At 56.7% G+C, this 21,415-nt stretch overlaps 4 protein-coding genes across 4 annotated transcripts; 2 read left to right on the top strand and 2 right to left on the bottom strand.

Moving 5' to 3' along the window:
- Window positions 1–8,052: 8,052 nt before the first annotated feature.
- On the top strand, window positions 8,053–9,272 carry MAM_07884 (uncharacterized protein; the record flags this gene model as incomplete). Its single annotated transcript, XM_040826682.1, has 3 exons — window positions 8,053–8,094; window positions 8,436–9,054; window positions 9,109–9,272. 3 exons carry the CDS (start codon window positions 8,053–8,055, stop codon window positions 9,270–9,272), a joined length of 825 nt encoding a protein of 274 aa, XP_040675314.1.
- A 1,978-nt stretch (window positions 9,273–11,250) lies between these two features.
- MAM_07883 (uncharacterized protein) lies at window positions 11,251–12,633 on the top strand (the record flags this gene model as incomplete). Its single annotated transcript, XM_040826681.1, has 1 exon — window positions 11,251–12,633. One exon carries the CDS (start codon window positions 11,251–11,253, stop codon window positions 12,631–12,633), a length of 1,383 nt encoding a protein of 460 aa, XP_040675313.1.
- A 1,387-nt stretch (window positions 12,634–14,020) lies between these two features.
- MAM_07882 (kinesin related protein 2) lies at window positions 14,021–17,917 on the bottom strand (the record flags this gene model as incomplete). Its single annotated transcript, XM_040826680.1, has 4 exons — window positions 14,021–15,340; window positions 15,400–17,106; window positions 17,173–17,483; window positions 17,521–17,917. 4 exons carry the CDS (start codon window positions 17,915–17,917, stop codon window positions 14,021–14,023), a joined length of 3,735 nt encoding a protein of 1,244 aa, XP_040675312.1.
- Window positions 17,918–18,499: 582 nt separating this feature from the next.
- Window positions 18,500–20,341, bottom strand: MAM_07881 (multidrug resistance protein fnx1; the record flags this gene model as incomplete). The annotated part of the gene is made up of 1 exon (XM_040826679.1): window positions 18,500–20,341. The coding sequence occupies one exon, from the start codon at window positions 20,339–20,341 to the stop codon at window positions 18,500–18,502; it is 1,842 nt and encodes a 613-aa protein (XP_040675311.1).
- Between the last annotated feature and the right edge of the window lie 1,074 nt (window positions 20,342–21,415).

Below are 21,415 nucleotides of genomic sequence, written 5' to 3'. Positions count from 1 at the left end.
GGTCCGGCGGTTGGACGACAATGCGCACGTTCAAGTGGAGAGAGCCATCGAGGGAAGGTGGGGGGAGGGCGTGGGGCGTGGCTCTTGAGCGGGGTGGCACCTCGGGGAGGGGGGTGACGGTCTGGCGGCGGCGCCCACTCGAGTAAAAGCAAAGTACGGAGTATTGATGCGAGTAAAGAGCAGAAGCACGCGTCCACATTGAACTTGGTACTTACTTTAGTTATATCAGACTCAAGTTAGGCACCAGCACCCGCCTAGGCCATGTCGAGTTGTCGAGCAGGGGGCGTGCGCTCAATTGATTTCGATGCCTCTTCTCCAGTCTCGTCATTTCTCGTCGGGCTTTAATAATGTTTTGATTGTTTTGCCCTCTCTCAGCAGACGGACAGCTGGGGTTGAATGGACAAGTTGGCCCGTCATGCAAGGCTGGCTTCACCCCATGGCAACTTGCCACGCGCTTCGGATTGAGCTCTGTGCTCTGATCCAACGCTGCGAGCGCTGCGATTCAACACAACACCCCAGATTCATCAGACACCATCCCAATAAGCACCTGGGCACCTGGCCACCCGGGCACCTACCTAGGTAGGTAGCCAACGAACCATCCGCGTCGCCATCCGTGAATGCATCATGAACAGGTGTTGCTTTGTATGCTGGAGCCAGTACGGAGTAATTCCATCAGTCCTGTTGCCGGACCTCACCTGAGATTCGAGACCGCACCCATGTATCTTTGGAAACTACTCAAGTTACTCGGTACTCGGTAAAGAGTCCGGTGGCAAGTGACCCCAGGGCACGAGCCTGCCTGGCCTGCTGTCATTGAAGATGTCATTTCTACCAAAGTTCCGAAACCCTCCATGCTCAACTTTCCTGTTTCGCCGTCTGCGCGGACAGGACAACACACGCACACACACGCGCCCAAGTCTTCAGGAATACGACCGTTTCATACACAAGGGCACACGCTGTATGTCTATGCAACTTACATGCGCTTGCACCAGGCAGCACTTGTAAAATGCGCCATCAACTCCGCAAAGGAAAGACTAACTTGACGCCGGCGTCGTTCCCCATAATTTCACTCCAACTGGCGCTTGTTCAGGTGAAGAACGAGGAAAGCCGCCTTCACTTGCGGCTGGAACCGGCGCGCACCTGCCCGTGTGGCGTCAAGTCCCACATGTCGGTCGTCGTGAGGAGACATCTGGAGGCCTTGATCTTGTTGTGGGCCCTGAAAAGAAAAGAAAAGAAAGAAACGAAGTTTGACACTTGATATCAACACTGCAAACTAACTTGAACGGAGCATGAGCTGGTTGAGACCAGCGAGGACCGTTGTACAAGTCGTTTTCCCCAGCTTTCATTGCGGACCCTGGACCGCCAAAACTGGGGGGGGGGTGATTTCGTCCTTGACCAAGGCTTGCAATACCGCATGCATGCCGTCACTTCTCATTGGCGCAAAGAGACAAGAGACCATTGGTGATGCAATTGCCCAACCAGAGTCTGTGGAAGAGTATCGAGCAACATGCAGGTACTACTGCAGGCTGCAGCGCACATTCTCCTCACCAGCCTCGACCTACTTTGATGATTGATATGTGCAGGATAGCTCCATCGGTTGTATGCCTTTGTACATACAGCTTGACCACCATGGGACACCCATGTCTCCATGATGGGGAGACTAGCTATTCCAAGAGATACCATGCCGCAACTTCCAGCTGATTTCAAAGAGGCCGAGAGCGGCCAAGGTGTACTGATTATCTCAGTTTCATGCCTCACAGATAGTTTGTGGCCACTCTCCACGCTAGTACTCCGTAGACAAAGAGACAGCACATCCCACACTGTTCAATATTGGCTGCATGTGCTCCGTACGGACTAATTTCACTGGACCTGGTAAATGGATCCTCAGTACTGTTCCAATTCCCGACACGTCGTAATTCGGACTTCCTCTATTGCGGCTCACACATGGGGACTTGCCATGCCTACTCCGTCTGCATGAAAGCATACCAGATACCAGAGGCCGAAACATGAGCATCGGGGCCTAGGCGAGCACGTCAAAGACAGTGGACACCACGGTTGTATTCAACACCCATTTTCGGTTAGGGTCTCGCTGGCAATCTTCAGTGGCACTTGATATTCCGTACTGCGATGCGACACCCAAGATCCGTGTACGGTCAAAAATGGGTCGTGGCTCATGCGAGCTCGGGCGGCTTTCCAAGAAGCAACCAGGAAAAGTATACCCCAGGGTGCGCCGAACATGTTGGCGGGAAACGAGCTTGAATCGCCTTTCTCAAGTGTCTAAAGCCGTCCGCGAAGCGTTGTTGATGCCTGCGGACAGTGCTGGAAGAAGCCCGGAACTGCCATAGAAACGTCTCAAGTCGGGCCCATTTCCACATCAGTCTCTCGCTCTCGGGATGCACAGTTTTGATGGTTGTTGGGGCCTACCAGTCCGTACCATGTATTCGGGCAAGCGAAAATTTGCTGTCTTGACCAACGTTTTCCGGAGCCGTGTTGGACGTGAATGGACTGCGTCTGCACTTTGGCTCGAGCTTGTGCCATGCACGCACATCTTGTGTTCAATTGGCGGTCTGTACTCGTACGAGTCGTACGAAGTGTTTGGAATGTCCGGACGACCTGGGTCTGGCCCAATGTCGACTTGTCCTTTCAGCTGATCAATCGAGGCTTCAAGTCATCTGGACCGACGGTGTGGTATCAGATCCATCGCATCTCAAATTGACAGTCGCAGACCGTGGCATAACATTTTTGCGTACCTACTTAGGTTGGTACTTAGGTAAGCACCAGAATACCGCAGTATCGTCAACGATAGCCTGGTACCTAATGTACTTCGAATCTTTTGGCCGCCTTGACCAGTTCCAAGGAAAAGACTCCGTGGTTCCTGCCTCTGCTGATTATTACCAAGGCCACGTAATTGGACACTCCAGAGAAGTGCGGCATGACTAGAGCTGCCAGGCCCTGCACCGCGACTTGACGAGTTAAACTCCCGCATTGACCAGATCCAACACTTTTTTTTTCCCCCATCATCTAGTCAAATTATGATCCTCTGCAGCACTTGGGGTGTAGGTTCTCCTTCTCATCCATTTTCGCTGAGGATTCAAACTGCCAAATATTAACAAGCTTCCTGAAGTAGGGAACTCTTTCTGGCAGCTCAGCCGTGTCGAAACCAGATATGAAGGCAACGCGACTCTGTTCTCTTCCTGCGACGAGCCACGCGGACCGCCTCGGAATTACATGGAGCAGACATGGACATCATGCTCAAACTCCACTCACAATCAGCCAACCGCCGGCTTCAATGCTCTTCGCCAAGGGCCTAACACTGAAGGCACCCCTGCCTGGTGTTAGTTGTTGCTTCCAACGAACCACAAATAGAGCACTTCCAGCAAAACATGGACGAAAAGACAGAGAGTGTGTATTCAAGACGGGTGAATCATGGCCCTTGATTTCATGGCGGAGGATGCAGATTCCTTTTGAACAAGATGGCAGGCCAAATTTCTCTACCGCTAGTGAGTCATCAACAAGAAGTGTGCTATACCATGGCTCAATTAGCCTTTTGCACCCACAGCGCCACTAATGTGGCCCTTATCATTTCTTCGCCTTAAGACACAAATAAGATGAGTTACGTGCCCTAGCAGCACTGACAAATTACCAGCAATGTTCAACATGTCGTTTGTGTCACACTTTTTCTGGCCTTGGAAGGACCGTGGTGCGCACCCCAGATTGATACGACGGATCATTGAGGCTTTGTCTTTGTTCTAGGTACGTGTGACCTTGTTGCTTGCTACGTGAAGCTTTGTATCCTGTCATCCCATCAAGGCAGAAACGAGGAATGTTTGGTAGCTAATTGTACCGCAGGTCTCGGTAATGGATGTCTCGACGCAAGTCCACTCCTTGGGCAGTATTTTCTGAGGTCGAAAGATCCCAGAGCCTTGTGAGCTGATATGTTGGATCATGGGTAGTGCATCGACCTGCATTGTACGCTGGTGGATCAGAAAGGCAACAAAAGCCCAGGGCGCTTCGCCCACAGGGGTGTTCTCTACTCTTTTTTGCGCCGTTACACAGGTTACTGCCCAACTGTCATGTTACCGCCCACAAAAGTCGGTGTTTGAAGATTCCTCTGGTACATGACCAGTGGCACGGTCTGATGACGCCCTCTCTCAGCTTGTTACCAACATCGAACAGACCTCTCAACCACGTTGTGGACCTCGCCATGACAGCCTCTGGAGCAGAGGCAGGCTCTTCTTGTCCGTCGGACCCTCGTTTGCTTCATGCTATGAGTGGGGGACTGACACGGGTTTATGAACTACAAAACATTTTAATGTCCGAATTCTTAGTCGTACTTGCGTGCCTTGTCCAACCCAGCGACCGAGATTCGCAAATGGCGGCCTTGCAAGCAACTACGGAGTATCATAATACCCGTGACAGCCGCTTGAAGGGCCAGGGGTCTTTGCGATTCCTCCACTGCAAGTCGATTTGCTCCATCTTATCAGTCTATAATTCACTACAGAGACTGCACCGAAGAAATACCGGGGTGCTTAGGCGCTGGATGTAGTAGCTATTCGGTTTTGTCGGGCAAAATGGTTACTGGTCGCTATCAAGCTAGTAAGCAAGTTGGCGGGAGGGAGGATCACCCCATGATCTCTGTGCCCCGAAGGGTCTAAACCTTTCATTGCGCAGTCGTAGCTCTGTTAATCTCACTAGGTACTCACGCTTCACTGGCATGCTTTTAGTAAGTATATTACATGAGCCTATCGTCCTTGGATGGTAGCTCCCGCTCAACAATAGGCAGTGGAACTATGGTTTTCTGATCTTAAAGAGTTGATTACAAGCTCTAACCTCATCTCATGTACGTCCTTCCTTGGCTCAATCCATTTATACTGTACTAATTAATGCAATGAATGCTGAAATAAGTAAAGATGCAATCGGAAGGAGAACTACACAAACGCTTGGGATGACTCTACGGAGACCAAATTTAGTTCCCAAATGGCTGCCTGGCATGCAGCTTCCCATGGCCATGTGCGAGACATACAAGCTTGCCAGATACTCAGCCTACCTTCTCGTTTAAAAGACCCAAATCAAAGGTTTTGACTGGCGTTCAGGAATTGGTATGTTGATTTCTTCCTAGTCAGGACACAGACAGCCGAAGCTCTGGCAGATTTCGCCTTGTGACTACCTCAAACTGAAGACTTGGACCTTTCATGGTAAGCTGCGGGCGTTGAAAATCACTTTCTGGATACGCCCGATTCGTACGCACACTGATGAGATTCAGGCCTGCATTTTGTTGATGCGTGTGGTCTGGCGAGGCAATGATTTCTGCCTCTCCTACGTCGGATGCTATCCCTGATGAATGCAGAATTCGGTTGACGGGTCCCTGTCGACAGCTTACCACGTATCTGGCAATCGGGTCTGGAGTGCTTCGGCTACCTTTGACGAGCGAGGAATCGCCTGCTCTCGAATACCTTTCCAGTATCCACAAAGACATGAAATAGACTTGGACTAATGTCGAGGCCAGAGATGTAAGTCGACGCATCCGTACCTGCAGCCTGTGAAACAAAGTGGCCTGGCTTATCTTAGCCGTCTGAGAGGAACTTGCCTGGTAAATCACTTCTGCATGCAGTGGACAGACCCCGGCAGACGTGGTAGGGATCGAGAAAAGAGACCGGAGGCTGAACCAGTACCGAAACTTGCATGGGCCGTGTTTGAGAGGATGTTTTTCTGTACAATCGAAGACGAATACGCGCCATGTGTTGATGCACCGGCAAAAGAGCCTTGAGCGAGACAGCCGTGAGTTGGCATGCTCATGAGGCCCTCAGTCAGGAGAGGGCTGTACCGGAGTCCAGACTCCAGAGAGCCTCAGATCACATGATTGACTTCCAGCGGATTTCTGTCAACTCCCAACTCCCTGGACGAATGATAGAAGAAGGGGTAAATTCGCGTGTGTCCATTAGCCTCCGGTCTGGCGAGTCAGCATGCCGTGCAGGTCGAGATCTCAACACCATGACCATGGATAACAAGACAAACGTGGCATTTTCGGTGTGTTCATTTCATTGTACACCATGCTGGGCTCGATGAAGACTGCTCATCATTCCTCCTTCTTGGCGTTCTCAGAATCTTCCATGTTCTTCCCTGCCTGCATACGGAAGTTCAGGGTCGGCAACGCCATGTGCCGAGATATATCCCGACATTCGGGGTAACAAGCAAGGCGTTCGATGGGGATATACAAGAACTGCGAGCGTTTGAAGGGCTGCAGAGCGTGGTCCCAGGCTGGGGGATGTTACGAAGGAGCGGTGGTCCTGATGCATCCGTCCTGCCTAGTGAATACAGAACGTGTCTGTTGGTAAACAACGAGGCGCTCCAGAGACTTGGGTGTAAGCAACCTCTCAGGATGGTTTGAACACAAGTCACTCTCTAATCATTTCAGGACAGCCTGGCTTGGAGCTCCTACACCATGTCTGCCCCCTGGACGGGTTCGGGTTCGGACAGAAAATATCATCAGCATCAAGTTAGCTGAAGCGGCTGCTGATCATGGCTTTCACAGGGTCGTCTATATCCACAGACCCTGGTCAATTCACACTTGGCAGTATGATCATGACTTGAAACGCTGGTAGCTACAGCGTAAGCCTTGGAATCAGAAGAGTAAGCAACCTGACGGACGGAATTTGAGCTGTTCACGTTGACTGTACTTTGGATGGCAGGAAGATTTATCCGCACCTACTCGTTCCGTATACTTGGCAGATTGGGTGTTGAGTGTTTACAGCTACCATTGTGGCTTCCAGCTTGAGCTTGAGCATCCGCAGACCGGACGCAGGTGGGTGATGGCTCGCCAAATCTTCCGGGTAGCTGGCGCGTCAAACAACAACAGATGGACCCCGTGGACAGAAAAATGACGCACTTGGAGCACGGGCCGGTCAAAACCGTGCATTTCGAGGCGTGGTTGGTACGGCTTCACGACGGCTATTCACAAACATGGTGTTTTTGCGCGTAGTTGGTGCTCGGGTATCTGGAGCACGCAGTCAGTAAGCACAGGCAAGTCCGTGCTTCTGGGGAGAAAAAAGCTGTTAACCTGGACGAATTGCAAAATAACAACGTCGTGAGAGCAGCAGCCTCAGGGGAGATCGATCATCTGTATGTCCATGGGGCCATGGCAAGCCCCAACACGGCCATCGAGTGTCGGCTACCCTGCAGCAAGGATTCTCCAGAGTCCGGAGTATCCCGCTCAATGTGTCTTTTTAGAAAAGGCCACATGCACTAGGTCTAGCCGTGCCGGTCCGGGGGCGCACCGTAAGCGACAACAGACAACATTTGGACACGAGGGAAAGGAAAGACCCTGCCGCGCTGAAGCCAAGGATGCAACGCCAGATTTTTACGGCACGCAAAAACTACCGTTACCGTGCCAAGGGTTCGGAACTACAGCCGCCTCCGCTTACAACGTCGCTTTCAGCTGCCCTTCAGCTCAGCCTCGGAAGCGGCCTGAACGTGTCTGAAGACAAGAAGAGAGAGCACGAGATGACGTCCTCTCTTCGCTTACATATGACCACCTAGGTACTCCGTACGTTGTAGCGCAAAAGGTTCACATCCGAGGCTAGGCCGCCGTTGTCATATATATGGGCTGGGACGGCCGCGAAGGAAACGGGCATGGCCAAGTCGCGCGCAGACGTCAAGGAGGGGTCGAGAAGCATGCAACGTTGTTGGCTGGGGGTTGTGCGAGTCAGCGAGGGACCAACACGAGGCGTTTGCGGGCGTTGCGGGCTGAAATGGTGTTTTGTGGTTGTCGCACTCGACGAGGCCATTTGCCAACGCCCATGCGAGGCGAGCCGGCATGGCAAAGTGACTCTTTTCGCAAACTGCTTGTGGGTGGACAAGCACCACCACCGGGAGGGAGGGAGGCGGTTACTCATGCATACGAATACTAGCCGGAGTCCACGGACGGATATCCCTCGTGTGGCGATGGCCGTCGCCACCAGCCGGTTATCCAATTGAGCCTCATTCTTCCAGAGAGCCGAGCCCGGTGGGTGTCGGACAATGCCCTCGGGTCTTCGCCAATCTTGACAAATCCTACTGATGGCCGCGGGAGATCAACCGCGAAGTGGCGCCGTCGGTGCCGTGTGTAGATGGATGCGTCCTGCTGCTGCTTCCCTCGCCGCTCAATATCGGCCCGTGTGCGGGCGTGAAGCGTCATCTGTGGAGACGTGGCACGGGCACGGGCAGGCAGGCAGCAGGAAACATTGTTCGAGCATTGATGGCTGCTTACGCACGACTCGGCGGCATGGAATGGGTCTGTGAAGCGACGGTCTCCTAGCCCGTGAGGGATCAAGCAAGGTCTTGTCTGCGCCGTGACCTGGTGGGAGTATGACCAGCACTTGTTGATCTCAATATGCGTGCGGAATAAACACTAGCGCTTCCTGGAAGAGCTGTGTCGCGATTGGTGAGCCTCACGTGACCAGAAACTGCCTCGCGCGAGTGATTGGACACCTACGGACCAGACTAGTGTCACCCCGTCCCATTTTCATTTTCAGGTTCCTCAAACGCCACACGCACGCACACGCTCGCACACGCTCGCACACGCTCGCACACTCTGCGGTTGCGGAGGAACGAGGGAGCCGGAAGCATTTTGGACGCCTTCAAGTGGCAAGGCCAGACCCGCCCGTGTCCATGATGTCTACGACGAGCGCAGCCAGCCCGTGGCGAACGGGAATGACGCTCACAAGCGAAGAGCGATTTGGGCCGAGCATTCCGCAGCTCCAGATGCCACAGATGCAGACCCAGACACGGCTCCAATTCCAATCCAATGCCCAGCCGTGCCGTTCTCAATCGTCTTGGACTCTTGGTGGTGCACTGGTGGCACGGCCTGGTGGCACGGGCACCGGCCGCGGCAACGGGATGGTCACTGGGCGAAACGCAACTCGAACCAGGGGAACAAACGAAACGGTGAGCAGTTTGTCAGTGTCGCATCCCTGTATTGGTGTGGCAACGCGTACTCCTCGGGGACTCGACGTTCGGCGCAACGTCTGTCTGCGTTTGCAGGTCCTGAACTCCGCACTCCCGAGATTGACATGGCACTTCGTGTGTGGCTGATGTGCGAGCTTCTCTTGTGACGGACATGCCTCTCCTCCGTAGGCTGTCGGCCACAATCACAAACTCCGTCCGGTCTCTGTTCAGGAAAACAGCGCGAGTTCCTTGCCGGAACGACCGACCCAATCGCCGCTGTCCCAAAACTGCCTGTTACGGATGCAGCAGAAACTGAAATCCGAGGCACGTCTACGTCTGGACATGACGTCTAGTGTTAACTAATCCGTGTCTCGGTACGGAGTAGGGAGCACAGAGGAGCAATTATTACGCTTCAAGCCCAAAGTCTAATGAGGCGGACCCATCTGCGAGGCTATCGCAGACGACAGTGTCCATCCACGGACAGGCGAGCCATCGTCTGTGGCTCTCAGGCGCCCAGAGAAACGTGACGAAACGAGATGAGGGCCAAGACGCCAGAACCTGCAACGGCCAGCCCGGGCCTCGAGTGAAAGGCCTCACAGCCCCGTAGTGACATCAACAATTCTGGATCTCGTGCTTGATGCTGAGAGGTTTATTTTTTGTATTTGCCCAATGCAGCAGCGGTGATGTGGAGGGGGAAAAGACGAGGCGACTCTCTTGCTTGTTGCGCGAGGCAGTCTATTTTCCATTCTTCATCTCGATCTGGGGGTCTGGCGCCGTTTTTCTCCAGAATGGACAGCCGAATGTCTTGTCTAATTAGAGAGACCCTAGGATCGGCCGGGCCGTCCAAAGGGTGCAGCGATGGCGTTTGTCCGCTAGACTGATGCGGGAGAAATACCAAGCAAGTCAGTCCCGACTCCTGAGGAGGCAGGGAGGTTGGCAGCCGAGTGCTCTGCAACGACTAGGTGGTGCTCGTCGCTGTATTGCCTGAAAACAGGAGAGGAGATGAGACATGTTCCTCCCAGACTCGGAGAGATGGCGACTTGACTGATCGCGTCCACGTGCAAGGCCGCGTCCTCTGAGCTCTGAGGCTGAAGCCGGCCATCTTGGTCGTGGCACTGGCAGCCCACAGCTCCGCCGCACAAGCCGTCGTAAGCGGCCAGGGTGCGTGCGTGGCTGGCGCGTTCCTCGTCCCTCACCCGTGATTGATGGTTGATGATTGATGATTGTGGCCGTGTCCGTCAATGACGGCTGCTGCTGCGTACGTACTGCCTGGGCGGCGCATGCACGGAGAAGTGGCGGCGACGGCTTGGGGCGCCCAGTTCCAGTTACTAGTTATCACTCCGTGGTTTCCTTCAATCCCCCCCCCTGTCCTTGTCCGAGCAGCCCCCCCCCCATCGTGTTTTAATCAGACTTGGGGGATTTGGGTGGCGCCCCAGTTCCCCCCCCCAGTCTGTGGGGTTTGTTTGTGTTGTTGCCGCGTGCCCTCGAGTTCTTTATTAGTATCCCGAATCAGCCGTGGTGGGCTGCAACGATGTTGAACCTCGTCTGGACCGCCTTTGGCCTTGTCGGTTGTTGATTGTTCACCAGTCCCGGCGCTGCCCTCGTCGACTCTACTCACTCTCGTCCGTGGTTGACTGAGGTGGGTGACGTGTTTGGTTGGCCGGCGTCCTATCTATCGATCCATCCCATCCCGTCGTATCGTATCGTGTCGTATGGCATCGCATCGCATCGCATCGCACCGTATCGTATCGCAGCGTGGCATCGTATCGCATCGTGCGGTGCACTGTTTGCGACCCAAGGGGTCCACGCCTCGTGTCTTGTCCATCGGCGCCGTCGCACCACGCTGAACCAGCAGCAACAGAAGCAGCAGCAGCAGCAGCAGCACAAGCAACGAGCAGCAAGCAGCAAGCAACGAACGCACAAGAAGCAGTCGAGCGAGCGAGGGCATGGCGTGAGTGGCTGGCGCCGGCAGAGTTGGATGAAGTCAGCGTACGGAGTCGTGGTCATAGACTCACTCGCACCCAGTCGGTTCGGTTCGTTGGGACGGTTCCTTGTACCCGGTACTTTCGGCAACTCGGTGTTCCGTATGCGACCCCCCTGACATCTGGCTGCACGGCTCTGGTACCAGAAACAACAAGCTCAAGCTCAACCATCCACGGATTCGGCCACGGCCACGGCCACGGCCGCCGACACAACAAACAAACATTTTGATTCCACGCCAAGGACCGCCGCCCATCGACTTGCCTATAACTTGACCCCGCCGCATCTCGCCCGCGGCTCCATCTCAGGCAACCTCGATTCCGATTCCCGCCTTGACTGCCCGACGGTACCATGGCCTCCGTGCAGGTCCATCTTCACCAGGGTCCCTTTTCCCACCACGGCGGGAAGCTCTCCAAGTCGCGGAGTCGCACCGTGGTCAAGCCCATTCTCAGGAAGCTGCATTCTCATCACTCGGATCGCGAGTCGCTCGACCTCGACCGCGGCTGGGATGATCAGCCGTCACCAAGCCTCGCCGCCGGTCCCGACTTTGGCTCCTACGACAGCGATGGCTCCTATCCCTACTCGACCCAAAACGGTCCGCCGGCCAGATGCGCTCGCGACGTGAGCTTCTCCTTCTCCCCGTCAGACATGGCGGGTCCCGGCCTGGGCCTGGCACCGCGCCCCAAGTACTCCCACGTTCGATCGGCGAGCGGCAACTCGCACACCTCGTCCATCGCGACTACCGCCAACGGCGGCACCTTTGTCCACCCCTTCCAGCAGCAGCCTCACGCCTCGAATCCTCCTCTGCCCTACGCCAACTCGAGGTCGTCCTTTGAGAACGGCGTGTCGACCGGCTACTCTCCCACCATCACCGAGGACGACGCCGACGTCGATCCGTACTCGTCCTTCCACTCTGCCTCCACCACCCCTCGTCCCGCCCTGTACCAGTCTGCCTTTTACCAGCATCCCAACCATCGCCGTCCTTCCGTGGCAAGTCAGCGTACCAGCTCGGTCTCGGATGGAGCCCAGGCGACGCGGCTACCTGCTGCTCGATCCAACTCGGCCACCACTCGCCTCCTGGCACCGCCGTCTCTGACTCAGAGCAGGTCGGAGCTGGACTTCAGCGCCTTGTCTTCCCTCTCGTCAACCTCCCCCGCGGGGACGCCCGCGACAACCCTGTCCTCCGTGCAGACCCAGATCAATGCACCCTTGTCGCCGCTGCGCAACTCTCTGGACATGGGCGTCTTCCGCCTGCGCTCCCGAAGCGGCGAGGTCGACACCTTTACGCACAAGGAGCAGGTCCGCGAAGCCCGCCGCAAGTTTGAGGCCAGGGAGCGTGCCAAGGACGAAAAGTATGCCAGGGAACAGCTCCGCAAACGAGAACGTGCCGAGATCAAGGAGGCACACAGGCTTGAAAAGTCGCACCCGCGGCTTCGCAAGGGCAGCACGGGGCACGGCAGCGTCTCCAGCAGCACCATGTCGAGCGGGACCGACCTCCGAATCTCCTCGTCGAGAAATCACGGCGCGAGGCTCGAGGACAGCCGCGAAAAGGTGGAGTTTTCGGCGTTTGGCTACAACAGTACGCATGGCGGGCCAACCGCCCCCTCGAGGCCCGACGAGGTCCATTTCACGTCGCCCAAGAGAAGCAAGACGGCCAAGCACAAGACCATGGGCGTCTGGACCGCCTTCATGCTGTGGCTTCGGACTCGACTGCTCAAGATCGGCAGACGCTAGGAGAGAGCCGTGAGCAGCAGGACAGCCGACCCGGCGACGTCGGATTGGGACCTGGGCATGATTGTCGCACAGGCCGACTTTCACTTTTCTCTCACAAACCATACCTTTTCGCCGTGAATATCATCCTCACCCGTGTCGGGTGCAGGCAGGCTTCGAAACATGTCTAGGCATTTATAAGCTATACAAGATGCTTGAGAGCGCGCTCCTGATGCACACTATGCGGTCTCGAAGCTTCTCACATAAAGACGGTGAGAGAATTCGTTGACAAGGCCAGCTTTTCAGAACCCTCAACTACGTCTCAGCAGCGGTCAGGAGCACAGCACTCAAAACCAGTTACCCTTTAACCACGGGGAGGGGAGGAGGAATACTCCCCAAGAATGACAGTATTTCAAGTTCAGTTTTGCATGGCGTCTGGCGAGGGAAACCCTCCAGGGAGGGAAGGGGGGCGAATTTGTTCACAGGGTTCCTTTTATTCCATCCTCTTTTTCCTTGTCCCTTTTTCTTTTTTTCTTTTTTTCCAAAAAAATTTGGTGCACTCTCACGACTTGGGATCCAACGAGAGCTGAGTAGGAACCGGGAAGCTCGGCACGTCTCTTTTATCGTCTCCTTTTTACCACGTGAGGAATGGGTGGGCAAAGGGCCAGCTTGACATTGTCGAATCGAGAATCGACACACGGCCCTGTTTTCGTCAATGGTCATGACAAACATAGTCAACATAGCGTTCTGTTTTACTCTGGGCTAGGCGTATCGGTATCGGAATAGGCTCATGGGAGAGATCAGCTGGGGTCGAGAGCGATTGATTGGACGGCGGCGGGCCGGGGTTCATGTCTGGCGTCAATACAAGTACATTCCAGTTGCAATAAGACAGGACGCGCGTGCCCTCGTTTGTGATGTTGACGTCGACGACGGCTGATGGATGACGCATCCACGCATCCACGCATGCGTGCGCGCCTCGTCCGACGGCGCATCCCGACTTGATGCTGCCGGTCGTGCCACGTGGACAGGTTCCCAAGGAGCGCAGGTAGGGAGGCGTAGAAGCAAGCGCAGACGAGTGTAGACAAACGATGAGCAAGCGGCAGCGCGGCAGCGCAAGATTCAATACAAAAAAAACACCCAGTCGGCTAGCCGTGCGGTACTCAAACCCCGACCTCGGAAATCGCCGAGTCGGAACCAAATCATGCGCACCATCCAAAAAGAAACGGGTATCTGAATGCTAAATAACCCAGTTGTCCAAGCCCTCGCCAGAACAGAACAGAACAGAACACAAAAGTGAACAAGGCACAAGCGGACCAACGAATGAGTATAGAACAGACAGACAGACAGACAGACAGACACCCCCCATCTAAGCAGTCTATCATATAGAAAAAGAAACCAAGCCGGCTCACTCCTAATTCAGCCTCGGGCTCTTCCTCCTCGACGGGCCCTGCTCAAACCCGACCAGGATATTCTCCCTGCCCTCGGCCAGCACGGGCTGGTGGCTCCTGACACCCCTCGCCCCCTTGAGCGGCCTCTTGAGGCTGGGCATGGCGTGTTCGGGGGGCATGCTCATCGTGCTCGCCCTCGGATCAAACGTGGCCGTGGCCGCGGCCGCCAGATTCGCCGTCACGTTAGGATTGACCTCGCGCAGGCCCACGCTCTTGTCCGACGCGCCGCCGGCGCTCGGCTGCCTCGTCGCCGTGACGGGGGAGCCTTTGCGTCCAGCGTCGGGCAGCAGCATCGACGAGTCGTCCTTGCCGTCGTCGCCCGTGCGCGGCGGAGACTGCGCCCCGTCGGCCGCGGCGGCGACGACGACGTCGTGGGCCTCGGTGCGAGGAAGCTTCGTGGGGAACGTGTACGTCGCCTTCTGGGGCGTGTCGCCCGTGGGCTGGTACTCCTGCAGGGCCGTGGACGCGATGCCCTCGCGCAGGTTGGCCAGCGGCTGGCAGAGCTGCGGCTCGAGCGGCTCGAGGCCGTCCCGCAGGTCGTTCGCGTCCAGCGCCATGCCTTCGCCGAGGTTCCTGACCCTTTCGAACGTCGCCTTGAGGTGCGCCGAGATGCTGCCGAGCGACTGCTCGACCGTGCTGGACAGCGCCTGGACAGACTGGCCGTGAGACTCGTGGTGGCTCGCGTTTTCCGTCCTGGCTCGGCCGACAAAGTCGTCGAGCGCCTCCATTTGCGTGTCCAGGTCGTCTGTCTGTTCCTCCGCGACGCGCGCCGTCTCGCTGTGCATCGTCTTGGTCGCGTTCTGGATGCACGTGCTCTGGTCGCTCGCCACGGTCCAGTCGTCCTTCAGCCTCGTCTTCAAGTGCTCGCGAGACTTCTTGACCTCCTCCATCAGGTCGTTTTCCTTGCCGTCCCAGCTCTCCATTCCCTGCGCGTACTGCGACATGGCGGCCTCCATGGCGGCATTGGAGTCGGCGACGCCCCTCTGGATGAGAGTCGCCCTGTCCGCGAGGCGGGCCTCCTGCGTGTCGGCTTGCGCGTGGATCAAGCTGGTGATCTGCGTCATCAGTCTCTGCCCGTCCTCGGCCGTCTGTCGTCGTTCCTCCTCCAGCGCTTCCTGAACTCGCGTGGACAGGCTGGCGTTCTGCAGGGCAATGGTGTTCATCGCACTTTGCAGCTGTCGTCGTAGGCCGTCAGCCTCGCTGCGTTGTGCCGTGATGTGTTTGACGAGATCTTCAAAGATGGACTTGAAGTCTCTTCCGAGAGAGCTGTAAGAGTCGTGGAGCTACAAGTGCGAGTCAGTACAGTGGACGCCGGCACGAGCCCTTGGAGCCGGCAGCTTACTTGGGTGTGAAAGTTTGCCATCTCTTGCAAAACATCGCCCGACAGTTTCTCCGCAGCTTGGGACATGACCTGCAGCCTCTCCCCGACCTTCTCCTTGACTGCGTCTCGAACCTGTTTGATCTCGTCCAAAACTCGGTCCATGTCGTCCCTTGACCTCTGCTTCCTCTCCAGCAGCAGCCTCTTCGCATCGGTGAACGTGTTGAGATGCTCGTCCAGCAGTGCCTGCGTGGACGAAAGCTTCTGCAGCTCCTCGTCCACGAATACCGTCATTCGTCGTGACACGCTGGAGATGTGCTCTCGCTGTTCCTCTTGAAACTCGAGGACTCGCCGCGCAACCATGGACGTGACATCCGCGACTTGCGCCTGTGACGTGCTCCAGGCTGCTCGATTGATCGACTGCAAGTCCGACTTTCGTTTGTTCTTTGCCCTGAGACCCGAGACGTCACTCACCGTCCTGTGAAGCTTGCTGATGAGCTGTCCTCCGATTTCCGTAAGCTTCTCCTCCGTCTTCTCGTGTGCCCTCCTCAGCTGCGTTTCCTCTGCAAGTGTCCTGCGCGTCGCGGACAGCACTATTTCCGTCTGGTCAAGCACCCCCCTTGTGTTTTCGAGCTGGGCTTTGACTCCGTCGTGATCCTTTCTCAGTCCCATAAGGGAGGTGGCTATGGAAAACAGCTCTTGCACCTTGTTCCTCAGGTTGGTCTCCAAGGTCTCGATCTTTGCACTCTGCTCCTCCAGCACGATACGTCGAGACTCATTTTGGGCAGTCAAATCTTCGTACGCGTCGTTGGATAAGTACACCCCGTTGCGCTGTCTCGTCGAGATGAGCTCACTCTTGAGCTTCTCGATTTCGTTGGCAAACTCGTTCAAGAGCATCTTCTTGTTGAGCATCGGGTTCACCTGGGGCTTGTTCTTGATGTTCTTGGCGCGGAACGCGTAGTCGAGAGTGGAAATCGTCTCCTCGAGATTCGCCTTGGCTGGAGAAATCGTGGCTATGATGCAAGTCTTGGTCCGCCCGCCGAGCGAGTCTTGCAGCAGCCGCGTCAGCTTGGACTCTCTGTAGGGAATGTGAGAGCCCCGGTCCACCAGCGCGTTGATGACACGGCCAAGAGTGAGCAGCGACTTGTTGATGAGGCCGGCCTCGGCGGCTCGCTTGTTCTCCGCCCCGGACCGCTGGATGTTTTCGCTCCCAGCCAAATCCACCAGGTTGAGCTTCCCTGCGCTGACCAGGTCATCTGTCCCCTGGTTGTTCGTCTTCTTCACGTAGGCGGTGATCGTGAAGACCGTGTGGCTCCGGGAGCTGAGATCGTTGCACTTGGTAGCGGCCACCTGTCGTTTCAAGCTGCCATCCTGAAGCACCTTGATGCCTTCGGACGCGTTTCTGATGTGCTTCTCCTCCATGCCTTGGACGACCGTGGCCGCGTGTCCTTTTCTCGACGCGTCGTCGTAGATTTTCAGCTTGGCGCTTTCCTCGACGGACAGAAGATCGCGGAGTTCCTCGTTGTAGAGCTCGATGAAGGAACATTTCACGCAGTGCTCTCGGTCGTCAATCTCCAGCTTGCTGAACAGCTGGTGCAGCACGCGGGGGATGATGCCCGCCTGGTCGGAGAGTATGCCCAGCGTCTCGGTCATGTCCCCCGACATGGTGTACGTCTTCCCCGTGCCCGTCTGCCCGTACGCAAAGATTGTGCAGTTGTATCCGGCGAGCATCTGGAAGCCCGGTCAGCAGGCGGAGCGATGCACCAGGATTCGCGCGCAGAATTTCAGCCCACATACCTCGTCCAATATTGGCTTGACCGTGTCGTCGAACACCAGGACCTGATCCGCCGCGGCGGAATAAACGCGGTCGAAGGCGTACGACTTGTTGCTGAGAGAATTCGGGCCCAGCAGCAGCCCGACGGCGTTTCCTTTGATGCCGTCCGCCTGCACGACCACGGCACTGTTCTCTTTGACTTCGCGCTCGCTCCGTCCTCGGCACCTCACAACTACGTTGATATTTGTCTCTTCGCCGCCGCCGCCGCCGCCGCCGCCGCCGCTGCTACTGCCGCCAGCGTCAGAATCAAAGTCACGCTCCTTGCGCTTCACGCCTGTCGCGGCGGTCGAGACAGAGTCGGCTGGGGACACTGCGCCCGCGCGGTCGGGGATACCTCTCGCCGTGCCCAAGCATGACGGTTGCCTCAACGTCGATGACCTCCCGGCGGGCTGTCTTGGAAAACCACTCCCTCTTCCAGTCGCGGTGCGAATGCTCGAGCTCATTGTTGACCGGCTTAGCTCCCGGTCGGAGCGCGTGGTGCGTCGGGAAGCCAGCTTGGCTGCGATGCCCGCGTACACGACGCGACTTTTGCGGAGACGATCGGAGGACGTGTGGCGGGTGCGAAGAGAACAAAGACACGTATATGGTGTGAAATGAGGCGACAGCTTTGAAGCATAACCGACTGGAGGCAGAGTTTGTCCACAAGCCAAAGACGGCGAAATCTCGGTGTGCAATGGAGTCCTTTCGCGGGAGGGGAGCGCTGCCCATGCTGACGTTCCCCCAAAGAGTCCAGAAGTAAATACGTGCAGCTCCGCGCTAAGCAGGGAGCTCTGCATCAACATCGGCCGTTGCCCCGACAACCACAACCGGGGCGAGTCGCTTGGCTCGTCTAGCTCGCCTCACTCTCGTTTAGCTCGTCTAGTGCGCCAGGCGCTTTGGCAACAATGCATCGCCGACACAACCGGCCGGGCGGGTTGTCTTACAAAGACATGCTGACGAGCAGTACAGCGTTCATGTTATACGAGTGACTGAAGTTCGTCGCATCAGGTATGCAACATTTCCTGTGCAGCATCCAGACTCCTGCGCCACGGGGGGCTACTTCCGGACGCGCGTCGAGCTTTCGCAAACTTCTTGCACTCGGGACTTTTAAACCAACAAGACACACAAGCGCTACTCGGCACAAAGTACGTCATCTAATTTACTTGCGTATCCGGTGGAAATATCTATTCATATACCTCGAGTGGGTGCTGACACACCCAACGCAGTTCCTGACGCCGCCCATGACAGAAAATGACGCATTTCCAGAATGAAACGCTCCAAATGCTTCCCTCCCTCCTCGTCGCTTCCCTCTCAAGAGGCTTCTTTGCCCGAGAGACTAGCAGCATGATCCTCATTCCTCTGCTTCAATGACTGCAGACCAGTCTTGTGCTCAGTATGGTCCTTGCTCAGCCTCTTCTGCTTAACGGCAAAACTTGTCAAAAAGCCCAGAAACGCAGTGCAAGTAAACAGAATGTACATGGTTTGCAACGAATTCCAGTAGGCATTCTTCACAACTGCGGCATCGTGGCCCTGCAAGGTGCTGACAATGCGCACGCTGGCAGCGGCGCGAGTACCGCTGAACATGCTAGCCAGCTGCGGCCCAAGCTCGCGCTGCAGCTTGGCAGACTGAGCTTGCATCTGGTTGTTGAAGATGACGCCGCCGGCGACGACGGAGATGGAGGTGCCCAGCTGGCGAAGGAAGCCAAAACTGGCGGTTGCTGAGCCAATGTCGCGCGGCTCAACATTGGTCTGCAGAGCGATAAGGGGGGACTGGAAGTTGGGGCCGACGCCGATGCCGGCAATGATTTGGAAGACGATGATTTTGGCCCAGTTTTGGTCGTCGCCAAGGCCGATGAGGAGGCCGAAGCCGAGCGTCATGACGGCGAGACCGGAGACGATGGGAATCTTGTAGTTGCCCGTACGCTTGATGATAATGCCCACGCTGGCGGAAGTGATGGAGAGCGAGAGGACAAAGGGCAGGAGAAAGACGCCCGAGAGCAGAGAGGTGGCTCCCGAGACGGCCTGGAAGTACAGCGGCAGCCAGTAACTCCCGCTCATGAAGGTGAAGGCGTGCAAAAAGGCGAGCGAGAAGGCGGCGATGCTGGTCTGGTGGCGGAACAGCGAGGTGGGAATGATGGGATACTTGGCGACCATGGATTCGTAGCAGACGAAGAGGCCGACGACGACGACGCCAAAGACAATCAGACAGATGACGGTGGGCGAGTTCCAGGGCTGCTGGATGCCGCCAAACTGCAGTCCAAAGAGGAACATGAGGGTGCCGCCGATGACGAGCAGGCTTCCGGCCCAGTCGATGGCCAGCAGCCCCTGCCTCATGGGCGTCCTCGGGTTGTGCAGCTTCAGCACAAAGATGAGGATGAGGATGCCGACGCCGGACAGGGGCAGGTTGATGTAGAAGCACCACCTCCAGGAAACCGCGCTGGTGAAGACGCCTCCGAGGACGGGGCCGACGGCCGAGGCAATGGCCCATACACCGCCGAGGATGCCAAAGTACATGCCGCGCTTGCGCATGGAGAAGAGGTCCGAGATGCAAATGTTGGGAAGCACAACGGTGCCTCCGCCGCCCACGCCCTGGACCGCTCGCGCGGCAATCAGCATGCCCATGCTGTTGCTCACGGCGCACAGGAGCGAGCCGATCCAGAAGATGACGACGGCACTGATCAGGACGGGCTTGCGGCCGAAGATGTCGGAGATCTTGCCCCATGTCGGCACAAAGGCGGCGTTGCCGAGCAGGTAGGCGGATCCGATCCAGACGTATCCCAGGCTGGAGTCGAAGGTGCCTGCTATGGTGGGGATGGCGGTGGTGATGATGGTCATGTCGAGAGCGGCGAGGAAGAGGGCCAGGCACAGGGCCAGGACGATGAGGAATGTCTCGACATTGGTGCGCTGGGCTTCTGGTTCCGCGTGTGGTTGATTTGCCGCCGTCGTTGGGGTTGGGCTTTGAGTCGAAGTTGGAGTTGAAGTTGCGGGTGCGGATGATGTTTCAGCCGACCGTGAGGGCAGCTTCTCGGCTTCCATGACGTGACGAGGTCTGGGTTCGCCGTCGTGTGTGCCGCCGTCTCGCTCAACGTCAATCGTCTCGTCGGGATTGGCCCGCGTGTCCGGCGTCGTTGGCGTCGATGCATGAGACGCCATGCCGGGAGATGTGCCTTGATCTGGCCGTGCTGTTCGTGGCGGCGGAAACCGGCTCAGCGTTTGACGACTCCGAGTCTCACCTTCACTTGACGACAGCCAACTGGCAACAACGCGCCAGACCTGGTACCCGGGCCGACAAACGAGCAGCAGTTGAAGTGCTGATGAAGCTGGGAAACGAAAACGAAACGATGGCAGGGAATATCGGCGCCGCTGCGAGTGTTGTGTCCCCCGCCCCTTCCTGGGCCTTCACCTGCCTGTTGTTCCTGTCGTCACCGATTTCAGTACTGACCAGTAACATCAAGGGTCGGTGACGGTGACCGGATGATCCCCCCGGGCCGTGCACTCCTGGTCAGGCACGGAGTAAACCGACACAAAGGATGGCACGCGCACGGCTCGGACACGACGTCGCAAACCAATGGGAAAAGGCCCCAAGTCATATACTTCCCAGAAACGGGAAGAGCGCCCAGCCGGAGAAGAATACCCTCGCAGCCCGCAGCCAGGCCCTGGGGAGGGTGGTATCTGGACCTATATTCTATTTTGCCCTCTCTCTTCCGGAGAAGCAGAGCTTAGCTGCAGCGCCTCGGACGTGCGAGCAGTCCGAAATACAAAACACATGATGAAAAAAGCGCCAAATGGTCCACGGCAACCCACAATGACGAATAACCAGAACCCAACTACCAATTACCAACCAACTAACTGGGAGACTACTCCGTTGCCACCGGATTCTCTCTCCTGCCGGCAGTTGGATAAACCCACGCCTTTCGCCTTTGGGACCAAGCCAACCCACCAGCCCCAGAGCGGCCAATCCCACCCCACCCCACGATGGTGACGGCTCCACTGCTCTCGACGCATCGGCGGGCGGGCGGGGCCCACACGCCTTTTAGTGCTTCCATCCCGTCGCGCCGAGTGGCAAGTGGGCCAAAACGCCAGCCGTTGACACCTTCCAACCGGACTAGGCATTTATCAGGCGCTGCGCCAGTGCGTCAGTCGTCGTTCCGTCTTCAGTATCAACAAATCCTGTTCTCTCTTTCTCTCCCAGTCCCTTGGCATTGGCAATTTCCGTCTACTACTTAC

Source organism: Metarhizium album (assembly GCF_000804445.1).
Source record: "Metarhizium album ARSEF 1941 chromosome Unknown scaffold_38, whole genome shotgun sequence".
NCBI classification, from domain to species: Eukaryota; Fungi; Ascomycota; class Sordariomycetes; order Hypocreales; family Clavicipitaceae; genus Metarhizium; species Metarhizium album.
Note: the sequence above shows the minus strand (reverse complement) of the source record. Positions and strands in the feature narration are given on the sequence as shown.